The sequence below is a fragment of the Oncorhynchus tshawytscha genome, linkage group LG06 (genome assembly GCF_018296145.1).
Source record: "Oncorhynchus tshawytscha isolate Ot180627B linkage group LG06, Otsh_v2.0, whole genome shotgun sequence".
Classification (NCBI taxonomy): domain Eukaryota; kingdom Metazoa; phylum Chordata; class Actinopteri; order Salmoniformes; family Salmonidae; genus Oncorhynchus; species Oncorhynchus tshawytscha.
The window spans coordinates 75,657,183-75,675,068 of record NC_056434.1 but is presented as its reverse complement, the minus strand read 5'-3'; the positions used below and the strand labels follow the sequence as shown (position 1 = coordinate 75,675,068).

General features: G+C 42.9%; 1 protein-coding gene across 1 annotated transcript in view; it reads right to left on the bottom strand.

Moving 5' to 3' along the window:
- LOC112253543 (formin-2) overlaps positions 1-17,886 on the bottom strand; it is a 97,001-nt gene that overhangs the window by 38,135 nt on the left and 40,980 nt on the right. The window contains 7 exon segments of the mRNA XM_042323620.1: positions 5,772-5,864; positions 7,502-7,622; positions 8,154-8,213; positions 8,597-8,743; positions 9,109-9,238; positions 9,334-9,425; positions 13,415-13,476. Coding sequence (XP_042179554.1) covers positions 5,772-5,864; positions 7,502-7,622; positions 8,154-8,213; positions 8,597-8,743; positions 9,109-9,238; positions 9,334-9,425; positions 13,415-13,476 — 705 coding nt within the window.

Genomic DNA, 17,886 nt, shown 5'->3' with positions numbered 1-17,886 from the left:
CATTGGCAGTAGAATGATCTGTACTGAAGAGCTCAGTGACTTTCAACGTGGCAACGTCATAGGATGCCACCTTTCCAACAAGTCAGTTTGTCAAATTTCTGCCCTTCCAGAGCCGCTGGTCAACTGTAAGTGCTGTTATTGTAAAGTTGAAACGTCTAAGATAACAACGTCTCAGCCGAGAAGTGGTAGGCCACACAAGCTCACAGAACGGAATTGCCAAATGCTGAACCGTGTAGTACATAAACATCGTCTGTCCTCAGGTGCAACACTCACTACAGATTTCTAAACTGCCTCTGGAAGCAACATCACCACAAGAACCGTTCATTGGAAGCTTCATGAAATGGGTTTCCATGGCAAAGCAGCCACACACAAGCCTAAGATCACCATGAGCAATGCAAAGCAGTTCTCTGGAGTGATAAATTACGCTTCACCATCTGGCAGTCCGATGGATGAATCTGAGTTTGGCGGATGCCAGGAGAACGCTACCTACCCCAATGCATAGTACCAACTGTAAAGTTTGGTGGAGGAGGAATAATGGTCTGGGGCTGTTTGTATGCTTAGTTCCAGTGAAGGGAAATCTTAATGCTACAGCATACAATGACTTTCTAGACGATTCTGTGCTTCCAACTTTGTTGCAACAGTTTGGGATAAGCCCTTTCCTGTTTCAGCATGACAATGCCCCCGTGCACGAAGTGAGGTCCATACATAAATGTTTTGTCGGTGTAGAAGAACTTGACTGGCCTGCACAGAGCTCTGACCTCAACCCCATCAAACACCTTTGGGATGAATTGGAACACCAACTGCGAGCCAGGCCTAATTTCCCAACTTCAGTGCCCGACCTCACTAATGCTCTTGTGGCTGAATGGAAGCAATGTTCAAGCATCTAGTGGAAATCCTTCCCAGAAGAGTGGAGGTTGTTATAGCAGTTATAGCAACTCCATATTAATGCCCATGATTTTGGAAAGAGATGTTCGATGTCCACATACTTTTGTCCATTCTAGTGTAGCTTATACAATTTCTCATATAGGCAGAATGACTGGGTTTCCCCTGTATAGACAGTTTACACAGGATTTCACACATCAACATTAATAACACTTGCTGTCATTTTCAGGGTTAGTTCATGTAATTGAGTGTTGAACTGACTGCGGTGGCACCACTGACAAATGAACACCATGGTTTTCAAGGCAAGTGTTCTTTGTGTACATTTAGTATTAATGAGTTCAGGGAATTATTGTGAAATATCCTCAAACTCAGAGGAATTCTAGAAGATATCCTTAGCCTTAGGAGGATTTTTTCATAATTCTCTCTCTAATTCTCTCTTCCACCCTGTATAAACAAAGATGTTGATTCGACGTACAATTGTAAGGCAACCAGCTGCAATAGGATAGTGAGTTTGCAAAAAAAATTATGTGTTAAGCAAACTCACAATCCTATCGCAGCTGGTTGCCTTACAAATGTACAACGAATCAACATCTTATAAAAAAATGTTTATGTACAGTGCATTTCATTTTCAATGAGATATTGAGGAAGTCTGTGATACTGTAACCAAGGTGTTCTGGTGAACCAGTCTTTGTCTGAGATCTGACTTGCATTAGCTCCATGAGAAAATGCCTATAGGCAAACGTTTTAGCTGAGTGGGCTAACACAGTCTTGTAGTATGCAGACGAGGATGTCAAAGCGAAGGTGAACTGTACCTTAGGTGGTTTGGTGAACCACGCTTGCTCTTGGACTGACAACAGTCTTGTGGCATGCATGCGACCCAGGTTCAAACCTAGCCAATCTCATCTGCGTGTTTCTCCAGCTATATTGCTTTCACACACAATCCTATATGGTAGATAGATACCATATAAGACATGTTGTTAGTAGCCTTCAAGGGCAGCTTCCAAATCCATAGCAACCTAAAACCTATAGCCTCTTCATAGCCTTCCAAGACATCCACTAAAGTAGACGGGTAGGAATCTTTCTTGGCATGGATCTTCGGCCTGTCTTTATCGAGGGAACATCAAATCACTGCGTGTAATTGAAGCCAGAGCGACATCTAAGAAACCTTGACATGTCCAATGGGACGATCACTTTTGTCCACGGCTCCCTGTACTAAATCATTCTAATACTGATCCTCTCTTCTACATCTGCTTCCTATTGCTCATCAATAACCAATCAGAAATCTGAACAGGATGGACGTCATCAGATCAATGCAACAGAATAACAATCAGCAAAGAAGTATGGAATCCATTTTAAATCCATCCAAAAATGTCATACAACATGGACTGTATGTGGTGAGTTAATACAGGCCTTCTATACACATGTACACTACCGTTCAAAAGTTTGGGGTCACTTAGAAATGTCCTTCCTCTGTCCAATGTCTGTGTTCTTTTGCCCATCTTAATCTTTTATTTTTATTGGCCTGAGATAACGGTTTTTCTTTGCAACTCTGCCTAGAAGGCCAGCATCCCGGAATCGCCTCTTCACTGTTGACGTTGAGACTGGTGTTTTGCGGGTACTGCTTAATGAAGCTGCCAGTTGAGGACTTGTGAGGCATCTGTTTCTCAAACTAGACACTCTAATGTACTTGTCCTCTTGCTCAGTTGTGCACCGGGGCCTCCCACTTTCTATTCTGGTTAGCGCCAGTTTGTGCTGTTCCGAGAAGGGAGTAGTACACAGCGTTGAACGAGATCTTCAGTTTCTTGGCATTTTCTCGCATGGAATAGCTTTCATTTCTCAAAACAAGAATAGACTGACGATTTTCAGAAGAAAGTTATTTGTTTCTGGCCATTTTGAGCCTGTAATCGAACCCACAAATATGCTCCAGATACTCAACTAGTGTAAAGAAGGCCAGTTTAATTGTTTCTTTAATCAGAACAACAGTTTTCAGCTGTGCTAACATCATTTCAAAAGGGTTTTCTGATGATCAATTAGCCTTTTAAAATTATAAACTTGGATTCGCTAACACAACATGCAATTGGAACACAGGAGTGATAGTTGCTGATAATGGGCCTCTGTACGCCTATGTAGATATTCCATTAAAAATCTGCCGTTTCCAGCTACAATAGTCATTTACAACGTTAACAATGTCTACACTGTATTTCTGATCAATTTGATGTTATTTTAATGGACTTAAAAATGAGCTTTACTTTCAAAAAGGACATTTCTAAGTGACCCCAAACTTTTAAACGGTAGCGTAAGTACCTGTCTAGAGGTTTAAAAATAGATTCTGGACAACACCGAATAAAACTTATCTGACATGGTATGAGTAGGCAACCCTTGTAACCAAGGCAGTAATCAGTCCCCTAAAGAGAGCACACAGACAATATTAGTAATCTTAATATTTCCATCAGAAACAGATAATCACATGGCCAATGTTCTGTTCGGAGGCACAGAGACTCCATCAAAGGCATCGCACGCATGAGAATCTGTGAAACAAACGGGGAAAATCGAGCTAGACCAAACAGTGCTGTTCCTACGAGTCCCCTTTCACTGTTATTCTGTGGTTAGTTTCATGGTCAGAAAATAAACAAGAGTGGTGGAAACTGTGGAGCCAGAAACTGTTTAACTCCAGGGTCTGAAATTATAGAAATAACACAAATAAGACATTGCTGTTGTTGCTTTTTTTTTGCCGCAGTGGAGGCAACCAGCGAATTTAGTCTGGAGCCTTCCAAGTCACATGTCAGTGTTACGCCGAACATTCCTCTCTCTGAGGACAACCTCGTCATTTGCATCAAAGGGAAAACCCAATATTTATTTCAGAGAGACGCTTTCATCCAGGCTTCCTTTAAAGTTGGACTCAAGGACAGTGAGCAACATAGCAGAAGAGCATGTGTTATAGATTACCAACTCTCATTTGAATACAACATCACTTGAGAAGGGGCCAGTGAGCTCAGAATTACAAGAAGAATGGGAACAGTTAGCTAGAAATAGCCTGCTATGTAAAACTGCCTAGAATGATATCCTACATGTTTTAATAGACATGAAAACCAAACCTAATTTTCTCTGTTATGATGAGCATAGTTCCATTCTTTTAAACAGATTTTTTACGCTTTACCTCAGTGTTAAGTAAGTTAAAAGGACTGAGATGCAGGGGTGAAGGTAGTCTTTTACAGGAGGTTGTTGAAAGGGTCTGGGAGGGAGGGTGATAACAAACACACTGTGGTCAAATGAAAACAAACATGGTCGATCACAAAGGGAAGGCGCTAGGTGGATTCATCATCAGCGCTCGTTCCACTGCTAATTCATCATCCCTGTTTTCATCCCTGTTTGTTCCCAGGGTAAACAGCTTCCTCCAAGTGTTTATTTGATTTCCTGATATGACAGAGGGAGGAATGGAGAGAACGAGAGAGTAAACGAGTGAGGTTGAGAGAGGAGGCTCTTCCAGACGCCATAAAGTAAAAAGAGAAAGAAAAGAGGTGAAGAATGAACAGGAGGAGGAAGACAAGGACAAACCAGATTGCTATTACAGTTACACTATCTAACCTGTCAGGGTCCAATCCTGCCTATAGCCCTCATTATGTGTTCATGTTTGGCCTGGAAGTACGTCTGCTCTTGAAATGTCTTTCAGACAGAGGTCAAAGGCTCAGCTAACAGGTGCTGCTGCAGCTCATCATAACAGGCACAAAGCTGAAACAATAGCCTTGAGTTATTCAATGCAGTCTGGTGTAAGCAAAGGTCTCCATGGAAACTGCGTTGATTCAAATAAAAATCTAATCAAACTGTATTTGTAACGTACACAGTTTATATCAGGTATAAAATGTGCAGTGAAATGCTAGCTCCCTCAACATTGCAGTACAATAATAAAATAAGTTATAAGAAGGTAATATGCATTGCAATAACCTGATATGTATACAATATACAGCATAGATTATGAGTGTGCTATGTCAATTATGACTGTATTTACAATATAAAGTGGGAAGTGACTTGGTCGTTCAGTTGAATAAATAGTATATAATAGAACAGCAGCATTGACTGTGTGTGTGTGTGTGTGTGTGTGTGTGTGTGTGTCTGTGTGTGTGTCTATGTGTGCGTGTGTGTCTGTGTGTCTGTGTGTGCGTGTGTGTGTCTGTGTGTGCGTGTGTGTGCTTGTGTGTGTCTGTGTGAATGCTTGTATGTGTGTGAGTGTGTGTGTGTATATGTCTATGTCTATGTGCTTGTGTGTGTATGTGTGTGTGTGTGTGTGTGTGTGTGTGTGTGTGTGTGTGTGTGTGTGTGTGTGTGTGCGCATGTGCTTGTGTGTGCTTGTGTGCTTGTGTGTAAGGGTTTGATGTGCGGAGAGTCAGTGCAAATAGTCACAAGGTGCAGGTCTGAGCAGGTAGAATGTTGATCTCTGCACATATTTCTTCCAAACACTGTACATTAACCAGAAGAGCAACTGAGACATCAGTCTTGGCAGGACAGATGCAGTGCAGTCTAACCAAAGGTTAGCATGATGATCAACTGCCCATCTCTACACTCTATTCTCTAACACAGATCCAAGATGGCTTCCTCATGTCAGGTATTCTGACACTGAACATAACCCAGTGAAATATCTGAGGCATTAGCCTTCATGTTTGGGGCAGCTACACTTTAGTTGCACCAAGGATAAGGGGTATCAATGATCCGTCTCGAAGCTTAACTCTCACTACTTGAAGAACCAAAATGGCTTCCTTTGTCATTGATCAATGGTCCATTTGTCTCAGCCACAACCCAAAATGGCCTCAGTGATGGTTGAGTCATTTGTCAAGTAACCACAACTGGGGCACCTTCACTTCTTGCCTGTCTGTACTCTGTGTTCGCAAACTCACCTTGGCTCAGAAACCCCTCCATCTTCTCTTTAAAGGGTTGCAGGTGCTCTTCAGAAGAGACCTGACAGACCTTCTCTGTCTCGGCCGAGCATGCTGGAGTGGAGGAGGACAAAGAAGGAAGAAAAAGAACGAGACAGCTTGTAAAGACTATTTTTGACATTGCAGTATTACACTCTACCTGTTTGTGTAATTGGGGCTAATTACTGTACATAATGTGTATAACTGATGTGGATTGGGCAGAGGCAAACTAACCAGTAATGATGCATTCCCATTCACCCTAATACTTTTCTCCAAACAATGAGTGATACCCATGGAACCTGCAGACCCCTTAAACGTCCCTTGGCGCACCCCAGAGTCACGGTCCATCAGCGCCCATGATGAATCCAAAACTTGCCTGCCAGAGTTCTCAGAGTTAATTGGTTGACCATATGGCCCCCTCTGTGGAGCTAGCTGTTGTCCTGAGGGCCATCCAAGCCCACTGCTGTGGGATGCCTACTAATTAACCTAATCCCCAGGCAACTGTCATCGAAGCCCACATCTGTTGCAACACTCAGCTGTTCCCTCTAAAGTAAAGAGAACCTACAGTATGTGATGAAGCATTTATGTACACCATCATGGTACTCTGCCATTGGGAATGAGGACGTGAGTCAGTCTCCCAGTGGACCTTGGAAACCTGATAATCGGAAGCTTCACAAGATTGATTGCAGTGCAGTAAAAAACAATAGGAGCCTTGGTTTAACAGTAAGATACATAAAACATGATAGAGAAGAGAGGAGATTTTGGTGATTATTCTTGATTGACACATATAAAATAGATGCACTCTGTTAGCGTTAATGTTTCCCCACCTGTAGACCCCTATAATGTGCTGTAAGTGTTGAATGAGTCAGGACTGACTAATGAATATAATAAGTATTTCCCCATTCAGTCATTCATTCGGTCGCACAGGGATTTTGTTTTCAACCAATGAGCTTGGCTTTAAGTGTGTAATCTGATTTCCACACTTCATCAGGGCTTTTTGTTGGGAAAAGACTTGACAGACTTCAGCCTTAGTCAGTAATTCCCTGTAAACCTCTAAAACATTTTTGTAAGTGCTACCTGGACTCGTATTTTATGCGAAGTGACCTAGTATTTAGGTTGAACTATTATGAAAAGGATACACAGACTATATTCTGTTCTTGCTCAACTGGATGACTGTCAAACAGTATTGCTACCCACCCAGTACACTGATAGTTTTGAAGGTTTTAATTATGGGACCTTCAGATCTTATGGTTTGTAATGTGAGTATGCAGGGGGTAGCATAAATAAGGCGGCCTCTCCAGGTCCTTGACCCACTCTGAGGGGCCTGAGCTGGGGCACACAGGTAGGAGAAGCCCCTTGAACCTGGCTTGTTTGGCTCTCTGTGTTGTGATTCTACAGGAGTCTGCTCCTGACTCTCCATCTGGTTTGGTGGTCTGTACGACAAACAGATGCTATCTGTTGGCCCTGTTCTGTGATCAAAACATCACTATGGCTGGGCACACTTGGAAGAATTTCCCATGATAGAGATACAGGGATGCATTTCACCTGAGTTATACTTTCATAAATCCTACACAATGGGTCATAAACATGATGTGACACCTGTCATAATCAACATTGACTCAGGTTTACTACCTGGTGTTGGTGACATACAGTCCAAGGTTTGTCAGTGGAGCTCCAAATGGAGATAATATATTTGTGGGATCCAGTCTCACCTTTGAGGTCTTTCCTTAGCTTGCGTAGATCTCTCTGAAAGTCCTCAAACTTCATCTGAGAGGCCTGGAAGAGATCCTGGGGTTCAGGGAGAGGGTAGACACAGGTCTCTCTACCTGCGTCCTGACAACATACAGACACACAGTCAAAGTCAATCATCATCAAAGACCAGAGCAACCCTCTCCAGCATACATCTCAGTTAACATTGGGCTGGATGTCTCGACCATTCTTATCAGTAGTCCAAACATTCCCAGTAAGATAAGGTTGCAATGGTGGTAGTGGTTATAGTTGTCAGCTAGAGAGGAGCCATTGTAATCAAAGAATACGTTTATCCTGTCAATCAGTGTTACCAGGGAGCCATTAGGAGCCCAGAACAGTGTCGTGTAGGTTGATTTTGGCAACATACTCTCGCCTGAGTTCATCTCATCTGGCTAACCTAATTATTTACAATAGGCCCCCTTTGGATCCTGTGCCAGCTAACGTGCTACAGGTCGAGCTGAACTGAGAAAAGGAAAGGAAAATAAATAATTTGATTAAAAAAATAAGCCACGCTATCCTCTGGCGAGAGAGAAGATGAAAAGGGCTCTGGAAAGATATCCCAGCAAATCAGAGTAAATCAGAAAGTGATTCAAATAAACAGGAACTAGAACATACCTCATCAAAGTGCCTCAGATAGTAAGCAACGATGAATGACAAAAGACTCTGAGAGTTATCCTGAAAGAGAGACAGTTGAAAAGATCCAAATAAATAAACTGTAAATCCTTTTATGTCATTAATCTAATCATTTTTAGAGCAGAATGTTATTATTTGTATGGAGAAAACATCTAAAGAGGACTTAGAAGCAATGCATCAAACACAAGTGAAACCTCTGCTGGGGAGAGTGTCATAACCTAATGCTGGTAACTTGTTTTATATTCTTTATGGGCACCTCTCTGGGATTCCAATACGGAAAACACTAACCACTATGTCCTTACAGGACAGCACTGGCGGTACACCAAACATCTAACAAGCAGTCAGTCACTCACTCATTTGGGGACAAAGACATTCCCTAAGCACCGTAATAAGGCAGTTACGGTCAGAGCTTAACATACACTCACACTGCTCTTGACGTCCTTGAGTTTGGGCAGGATGTCCAGAGTGAAGCCGTCAGCCTGCCCGCGCGATCGGTTCCCTCCGTTCATGAAGTTCCCAAAAGCTAAGACAAGACCTAGCACCTGCATCACACACTGACCTCTCTGCAGAGTCTGATACGCAGCATGGGGAAAGACAGAGACAAGGAGTTGAGGAAGGGGTGGAGAAGGGGCGAGAAGGAGAAAGGGAAATATATAAGAGAGAGGTAGAGAAGCGGGAAGCAAAGTGACAAGAAGAAGAACAAAGAAAAGAGGATAGAGAAACAGAAGATCGAGGGGGGAAATAGACAAACTGAAGAAGAGCAAGAGATAGTTCAGTTCAGTGCATCTGGTATCTAGGAGGCATACTGTATATTATCCCTCGCCAGAGATTCTGGCTTTCATTCCTTATGTACTGAACACTCTCGATGCATGGCTGTACATTACATTGTCCGCTAACACCACAGGCTGTTTTCAGACAGAATGTAGAGGAGACTCACCGTACACACTCTCTGAAGGATTTCAACTTTCCGGAGGATGGAGGAGATACATTCATCAAAGGTTGATTGAAAGAGGATACAAAACACCCTTCCTGAGAAATTGGGGATTTGGGACAGCTGGAAGAGAAACCTTAGGGAAGAGGAAAGTACAAGAACAAGATGATAGGGATAAAAGGCAGACACCATTTTGAAATTGTGATTTTCTTGGCCTACATTTGCTCTCACTGTTCAGGCTTGTCCAATGGCTTTGCGTCGTCTTTATCTTTGGATGACTTGATGTGCTTCTCAATCTTCTCCATCTCATCTTGCTGGGCTCTCTGAAATAGGTAAAGAGAGTGATATTGGGTAACTGTAAGTGAAACACAAAAGTGTACCTTGTGCTTGAGATATACCGTACATGCACACATACCCTGTTCTTGCACATAGAAGGGAACTGAATGTGGTCAAATACACCCTTTGTAGATACTTTATGAACACTATAGTATGGTTTCGATTTATAAAATATTTTCACATTCTCCGACACAAAACCACAGTTTAGTACAAGGTGATCGAATAAAAATAAACCAGGCCAGAGATGGCGTATCATTTAACAAAAGCAAGAAGACAATAGAGGTTGACAGGCCTGATGCAAAATGGCAAAATGGCAAAACCATAAAACGGCCGACACAGAGAAATGTAAACTCTTTAAGTCTCTCATGACTTCAGGCTCGTCTGAGGAAGCAGGTTAGGGGAGCTGACGTTGACTCCAGTCTGGCCCAGGAATAACTCAGCAGCAGCAGATCAAACACAGGGCAAATTAGTATTCAACACACTCTGCCTTGGGTCTGCCAGGGTAAGCTCTGGTTCTGGTTAACGATATGTTTTAAAGTGTAAATACATTTAACATGAAACAGGTCCTTTTTTAACTTCTGGGTGTACCAACGTGATGAGTAATTTGTGGACAAGACGATATGATGGTCAGATCTATGAATTGGTACATTTCTCTTTGGCTGTGATAGTATGAGAGAAAGTCGCCTGCAACATTCCAGAGAAAGGCAACTGCTGTGTGACCAATCCTTTATTTCTGGTCAACTGTGTTTTTCTAAACCTCCCATGTATGGCACTAAACTTCAAGTTAAGATTGTTTTCTGATGACCGAGAACCTAGCCTGAGGTGCTATTATCGCATTGACCCATGTCACTGTCACCAATCCTGTGTTTTTCATACAAGGTGACAGTGTTGTTATAATGTTCCTCAACCCCGGCAGTCTCAGCCTCTGAGTAGATGTCATGAGCGCAAGTGTTGGGGTTTGTCATGCTGATGCTTATCACGTGCACAGTAATGTGGTGTTGGAGGGGTTCCCTGAACTTCTAAGTGTTGTGTCAGATGATTATGACTCCTGATATTTGTGGGGAGGGGTACCTCACAGTGACCTCTTCCTTCCTGTGGGGTTTGTGGTGTGAGAGCAGTAGTGGTTATATTTTCAGAGCCCACAGACAGGGTGACTCCACGTCTTACTGTGAAGTGAGGAGTGACCTTCTCCAAGGCTCTGTGTTTGTGAGTGTGTTCTAGAACTGTGAGGGTGTAACCATTAGAACCCCTTATTCCGAAGTCAGGGTGGCTACACTGCCAACTGTGGTTAGGGGTTGGAGACTGGGAGACAGCATGGAGTTGCAATGCAAAAGAGAAACAATTTGGCTCCTCAATTTAACTCCTGGGTTGAGCAGACCCTCTGTTATTAAGGTCGATGTCCACGCCCCCGCGGAAATCTAATTAGCGTAATTAAAAAATACCCATTAAGTCTGCCAGTTTAAGCTACAGATATTGAGACACATCCAATATTGCATTGGATGTGTCTCAATCCACCACATCTGCCGATGTAACACTTCCGCATCTGCGGTGAGAGGTGACAGAGCTAGGGCGGTGTTTGAAAGACCATGAGACATCCCGAAAATCACTCTTCACACAGAATCGTTTGTAGCTACCGAACGGTTTGGCCTACAAACTATTAAGACCCCTCTATGGAAAGATGAGACTCTCAAGAACACAATGGTGTTCTCCAACCCACACAAGCGTCTTGGGACTCGTCTGAAATCGGTACAGTTGATCTGTCAACTTCTGTCTGTAGCATCTGAACAGTTTGGGCTACACACTAATAAGATCCGTCTGTGTAAAGGTGAGACTCTCACGAACAAGTTCATGTCGGTTGTCTCGCCCACAGGCCTCACAAGGCTCGTCTGAAGGTCCCCCGGTACCAGTTGAAAAAATATATGGAAGTATATATGGAGACTGTTTAGTGACAAAAATAATGGGTTAAATATTTACAAATGTTTCCTGATCTTTCTTAGCCCCCCCCCAAACAAATCTAAAGAAAGTTTGTTCTGAAGTGTCTATCCTATACCTGAGAGTTATGTCTGTTGTTCCATGTAGTGAATCTGTTATTAAATGCGTTTGTATGGGCTAATAGCAGTAAGGCCAATTAAAAATGTTCATCAAATCATTTTAGAATATATTTTTTGGATTCTTCAAGTGGTCTTAAAATTCTAAATCAAATAGCAAAATGATCCTTGGTATGACCTTGTTAAAACTATTCCATATAGCTTAGTAGTACTTCCCCCCCAACTCCGGTTTAGACAGAACTTAGACTCTTATGGGTTATGACACATTTCCTCAAAACTACACCATGTCTTAAGCCACAGTCATTTTCAATATTATTAATGTGGCTCTAGAAGTCAAAGGACGGGCCCCTTGTGTTGCCCAGCCAAAAGCTTCTCAGGAATGTCATAGTATCTTAAACCTGTATCAAGGTTGAAATTGAAAAAACATGTTCCTTTTCATGCTTCTCTCTTTGTTGACATAACGATCCAAATGTTCAGCTAAAAGAGACAGGTTAAACCACAGGAGGTTAGGAGAACTTTAATTGGGGAGGACGAGCTCGTGGTAATCAGTGGAACGGTATCAAATACATCAAATACATGGTTTCCATGTGTTTGATGCCATTCCATTGGCTCCGTTCCGGCCATTATTATGAGCCATCCACTGGCCGGTTAACGTCTTGCAGGGCTAATGATGTGGCTATTGTAATTAAAATAACAACACACTTTATTACATTATCCCATTGTACTTTAATAAAACAGTGCCTATTATACCAGTGTAGAGAAATACATTAAAATCCAATAGAGATAATATGTATGATTATATGATAATGCATGTCTTACAAGAGAGGAGCCAACTTCTTTAAATGACAATAGATGTTTACTAGAGAAAAGTCTATCCCCTTCCAGCATACATACAGTACACAGGGCTGACTCTGTGGCCAAACACCACACATACCAATAGGGATTGTGGCTTCCATGTTTGTTTTGGTATTTAAAGCACATTTCCTTTAGTTGGCCTTTCAAGTGGACCAGATGGAACATGAACTCCAGATACAGAGGCATGTTCAGAGCAGACGCTGTGGAACTGACATCCACAGCAAAATCATTCAACTATTCTGGAAACACTATAAAGACTTAGGTAATGACTAAAGATTCAAAGACTGTTCATGAAAAGCCCGCCTTCCCACATTTTCCAAGGAAGGTGCACATAATTGATGGGAATTGTAGTTTTTGTTTAGTAGTCAAAATAAAATAAAATGAATAACTGTTGACTGATTTACAACTAGTTGCTAATACTGTGGCTTGACTTAGTACTGTAGCTTTCTGTAACTATATGACATGAAACTTAAACGATGATGGTTTCGTTGTAAACCACTACATTTGGAGTCTAAAAGCTCCAAATCTAGATGATATTGTTGTTCAACAACCTCTACATGGAACTTGTGTGAGTTGGTGAATCTTACATGACTTATGGTAATGTAGACACGTTTGCCTGTCCATTGATTAACCTTTCATATTCCACATGCCCTGTGTTTCTCAACATTTTTGATACCAGGGATCGGCAAGCCATGGTCCCTCCTCTGTCAGGGACCGGCAAGCCATGGTCCCTCCTCTGCCAGGGACCGGCAAGCCATGGTCCCTCCTCTGCCAGGGACCGGCAAGCCATGGTCCCTCCTCTGTCAGGGACCGGCAAGCCATTGTCCCTCCTCTGTCAGGGACCGGCAAGTTATGTTTTTTCACTGTAGTGCTGACTAAATTAGTGTCAGTTAACCATCTCAGGGACCAGCGGCCAGCAAAATCCTCAGGACCGACACAGGTCCACAGACCGGAGGTTGAGAAACACTGCCCAAAACATGTTTGTTTTTTCCTTCAGTGACAGTTTGTGTCATCAAACGTTTACCAATGAAAAAGCATAGTGTATAATCATTAATATATTTCAAACAACTTACATTGTCATACAGGGATTGCAAGGTCTCAAGGTCCACCACAGTGTTGTCCATGTTCAGAATGGCTTGAAAAGAAGGGAAAGAATATGTAGCATTTAATGATAATATCTGCCGAGTTCCTATTTGATAAAATATTTTGGTCCCATCTTACAAAGAAATCTTAACCAGTCATGACAAGAACAACAACAGCATGTGTTCAGCCTTGGCAGATCTGCCAATACACTCATACAGTACATTTAGCCCCCCGACTGAGTTATCATTAATTTCGGACTAAAAGATAACTAATGTCAAGATATCTAGACTGATTACAGTCCCATTTCCCTACTAAATTAATTTGATCCATGAGAAATATGAGAAACATATTTTGCTGTTGCTGGTAAGCGCACAGGGACTTCAATACATGCATAATCTACAGTACAAAATACCATCTATCTTCTGAGCTCGTGCTACTAGGTGACCTAAACGGGGACATGCTTAACACCCCGGCTATCCTACAATCCAAGCTTGATGCCCTCAATCTCACACAAATTATCAATGAACCTACCAGATACAACTCCAAATCTGTAAACACGGGCACCCTCATAGATGTCATCCTAACTAACTCGCCCTCCAAATACACCTCTGCTGTTTTCAATCGATATCTCAGCGATCACTGCCTCATTGCCTGTATCCGTAATGGGTCTGCGACCAAACGATCACCCCTCATCACTGTCAAACGCTCCCTAAAACACTTCTGCGAGCAGGCCTTTCTAATCGACCTGGCCGGGATATCCTGGAATGACATTGACCTCATCCCGTCAGTAGATGATGCCTGGCTATTCTTTAAAGTGCCTTCCTCACCATCTTAAATAAGCATGCCCCATTCAAAAAATGTAGAACTAGGAATAGATATAGTGCTTGGTTCACTCCAGACCATTCTGCCCTTGACCAGCACAAAAACATCCTGTGGCGTTCTGCATTAGTATCGAATAGCCCCTGTGATATTCAACTTTTCTGGGAAGTTAGGAACAGATATACACAGGCAGTTAGGAAAGCTAAGGCTAGCTTTTTCAAACAGAAATTTGCATCCTGTAGTACTAACTCAAAAAAGTTCTGGGACACTGTAAAGTCCATGGAGAATAAGAGTACCTCCTCCCAGCTGCCCACTGCACTGAGGCTAGGAAACACTGTCACCACCGATAAATCCACTATAATTGAGAATTTCAATAAGCATTTCTCTACAGCTGGCCATGCTTTCCACCTGGCTACCCCTACCCCGGTCAACTGCCCGGCACCCTCCACAGCAATCCGCCAAAGCCCCCACCATTTCTCCTTCACCCAAATCCAGATAGCTGATGTTCTGAAAGAGCTGCAAAATCTGGACCCCTACAAATCAGCCGGGCTAGACAATCTGGATCCTCTCTTTCTAAAATGATCCGCCAAAATTGTTGCAACCCCTATTACTAGCCTGTTTAACCTCTCTATCGTCTGAGATTCCCAAAGATTAGAAAGCTGCCGCGGTCATCCTCCTCTTCATAGGGGGTGACACTCTAGACCCAAACTGCTACAGACTTATATCTATCCTACACTGTCTTTCTAAGGTCTTCGAAAGCCAAGTCAACAAACAGATTACCGACCATTTTGAATCCCACCGTATCTTCTCCGCTATGCAATCTGGTTTCAGAGCTGGTCATGGGTGCACCTCAGCCACGCTTAAGGTTCTAAACGACATCATAACCGCCATTGATAAGAGACATTACTGTGCAGCCATATTCTACAACCTGGCCAAGTCTTTTGACTCTGTCAAACCACATTCTTATCGACAGGCTTGGTTTCTCAAATGCCTCGCCTTGTTTACCAACTACTTCTCAGACAGGGTTCAGTGTGTCAAATCGGCCTGTTGTCCAGACCTCTGGCAGTCTCTATGGGGGTGCCACAGGGTTCAATCCTTGGGCTGACTCTCTTCTCTGTATACATCAATGATGTTGCTCTTGCTGCTGGTGATTCTCTGATACACCTCTACACAGACAACACCGTTCTGTATATTTCTGGCCCATCTTTGGACACTGTGTTAACTAACCTCCAGACGAGCTTCAATGCCATACAACTCTCCTTCCTTGGCCTCCAATTGCTCTTAAACGCAAATAAAACGAAATGCATGCTATTCAACCGATCACTGCCCGCATCTGCTCGCCCATCCAGCATCACTACTCTGGACGGCTCTGAATACTACAAATACCTAGGTGTCTGGTTAGACTGTAAACTCTCCTTCCAGACTCACATTAAGCATCTCCAATCCAAAATGAAATCTAGAATCGTCTTCCTATATCGCAACAAAGCATCCTTCACTCATGCTGCCAAACATACCCTCGTAAAACTGACCATCCTACCGATCCTCGACTTCGGTGATGTATTCTATAAAATAACCTCCAACACTCTACTCAACAAACTGGATGCAGTCTATCACAGTGTCATCCGTTTTGTCACCAAAGCCCCATACACTACCCACCATTGTGACCTGTACGCTCTCGTTGGTTGGCCCTCGCTTCATACTCATCGCCAAACCCACTGGCTACAGGTTATCTACAAGTCTCTGCTAGGTAAAGCCCAGCCTTATCTCAGCTCACTGGTCACCATAGCAGCACCCACTCGTAGCACACGCTCCAGCAGGTATTTCTCACTGGTCACCCCCAAAGCCAATTCCTCCTTTTGTCGTCTTTCCTTCCAGTTCTCTGCTGCCCATGACTGGAACGAACTGCAAAAATCTCTGAAGATGGTCATATCTCCCTCACTAGCTTTAAGCACCAGCTGTCAGAGCAGCTCACAGATCACTGCACCTGAACATAGCCCATCTGTAAACAGCCCATCTATCTACCTACCTCATCCCCATACTGTATTTATTTATTTATCTTGCTCCTTTGCACCCCAGTATCTCTACATGCACATTCATCTTCTGCACATATTGTAATTACTTCGCCACCATGGCCTATTTATTGCCTTAACTCCCTCATCTTACCTCATTTGCACTCACTGTATATAGACTTTTTGTTTTCTTTTGTTCTACTGTATTATTGAGTATGTTTTGTTTATTCCATGTGTAACTCTGTGTTGTTGTATGTGTCGAATTGCTATGCTTTATCTTGGCCAGGTCGCAGTTGCAAATGAGAACTTGTTCTCAACTAGCTTACCTGGTTAAATAAAGGTGAAAAACAAAATAATCTACATTACACTTGGTTTCTAGGTTGTTGGTACAAGGGCTGTTCTTGCTGGCCATCTGATGAGCTGGTGACACATCTCACACACTGCAGTACAGACTGCTTTCTCACACCACAGGTACTACTGGAACTGAGTATCCAAGTTGTCATCCCTCCCCTTTAACACTGGAAGTCATAAACTAAAACATAAATGTGGGTTCTTGAAAAATCTGTCAAGGTAAAAAGCGCTGTGTTTGAATTTCAGTGTATGATGTCACCTTTTTGTCTCAACGCAAGGACCTCACACCTGTGAGTGTAATCCTTTGAAAGTAAATGTTAAAGATAAACAGAGCCTGGGGGTCTAGCTTGTTTAACCTGACGTGTTGAGGTATGCATTGAGCACAGAGAGACCACATACGTATATCATCTGATCTATGTTGAAGTACTGTCACAAAGCTCATCTAAAAAGCAACAGGATATAATAAACATGACATATTCAGGCTTTCCTGCAGTACGTCTGATTACGAAAGGTTAATGAACTTGCATGACACATGCATTCCAAGCTGAAACTTTTGCACACAATCTCCTTTTTAATAGAAGCCGAATGTAACCCTCCCTGGAATATAAGTGTAGATAAATCAGTTGAATGAGTGTTCTATGAAAACCTTTGTAGTTACTATTCACCACCTAACCACTGACCTAACACATAAATCTATGTGTAAACAATTGGTATTTTTGCCGACCTGTCTATCAGTGAACTAGTGTTTCGTAATTTTATTTTTGTTGTTGTACTTTTTACCCCTTTTTCTCCACAATTTCATGAGATCCAATTGGTAGTTGCGATCTTGTCCCATCGCTGCAACACCCATATGAAAGGCGAAGGTCGAGAGCCATGCGTCCTCCGAAACACGAACCGCCAAGCCGCACTGCTTCTTGACACACTGCTCGCTTAACTCAGAAGCCAGCTGCACCAATGTGTCAGAGGAAACACTGTACAGCTGGCGACCGAAGTCAGCATGCATGCGCCTGCCACAAGGAGTCGCAAGAGTGCGATGGGACAAGTCGGCCAAAACCTCCCCTAACCCGGATGACGCTGGGCCAATTGTGCGCTGCCTCATGGGTCTCCCGGTCGAGGCCGGCTGCGACACAGCCTGGGATTGAACCAGGGTCTGTAGTGACGCTTCTAGCACTGCAATGCAGTGCCTTAGAACACTGCGCCACTCGGGAGGCCCGTGTTTCATTACTTGTCATGTTTTGTGTTTTTGTGGATCCCAGGAAGAATAGCTGCTGCCTTTGTAATAG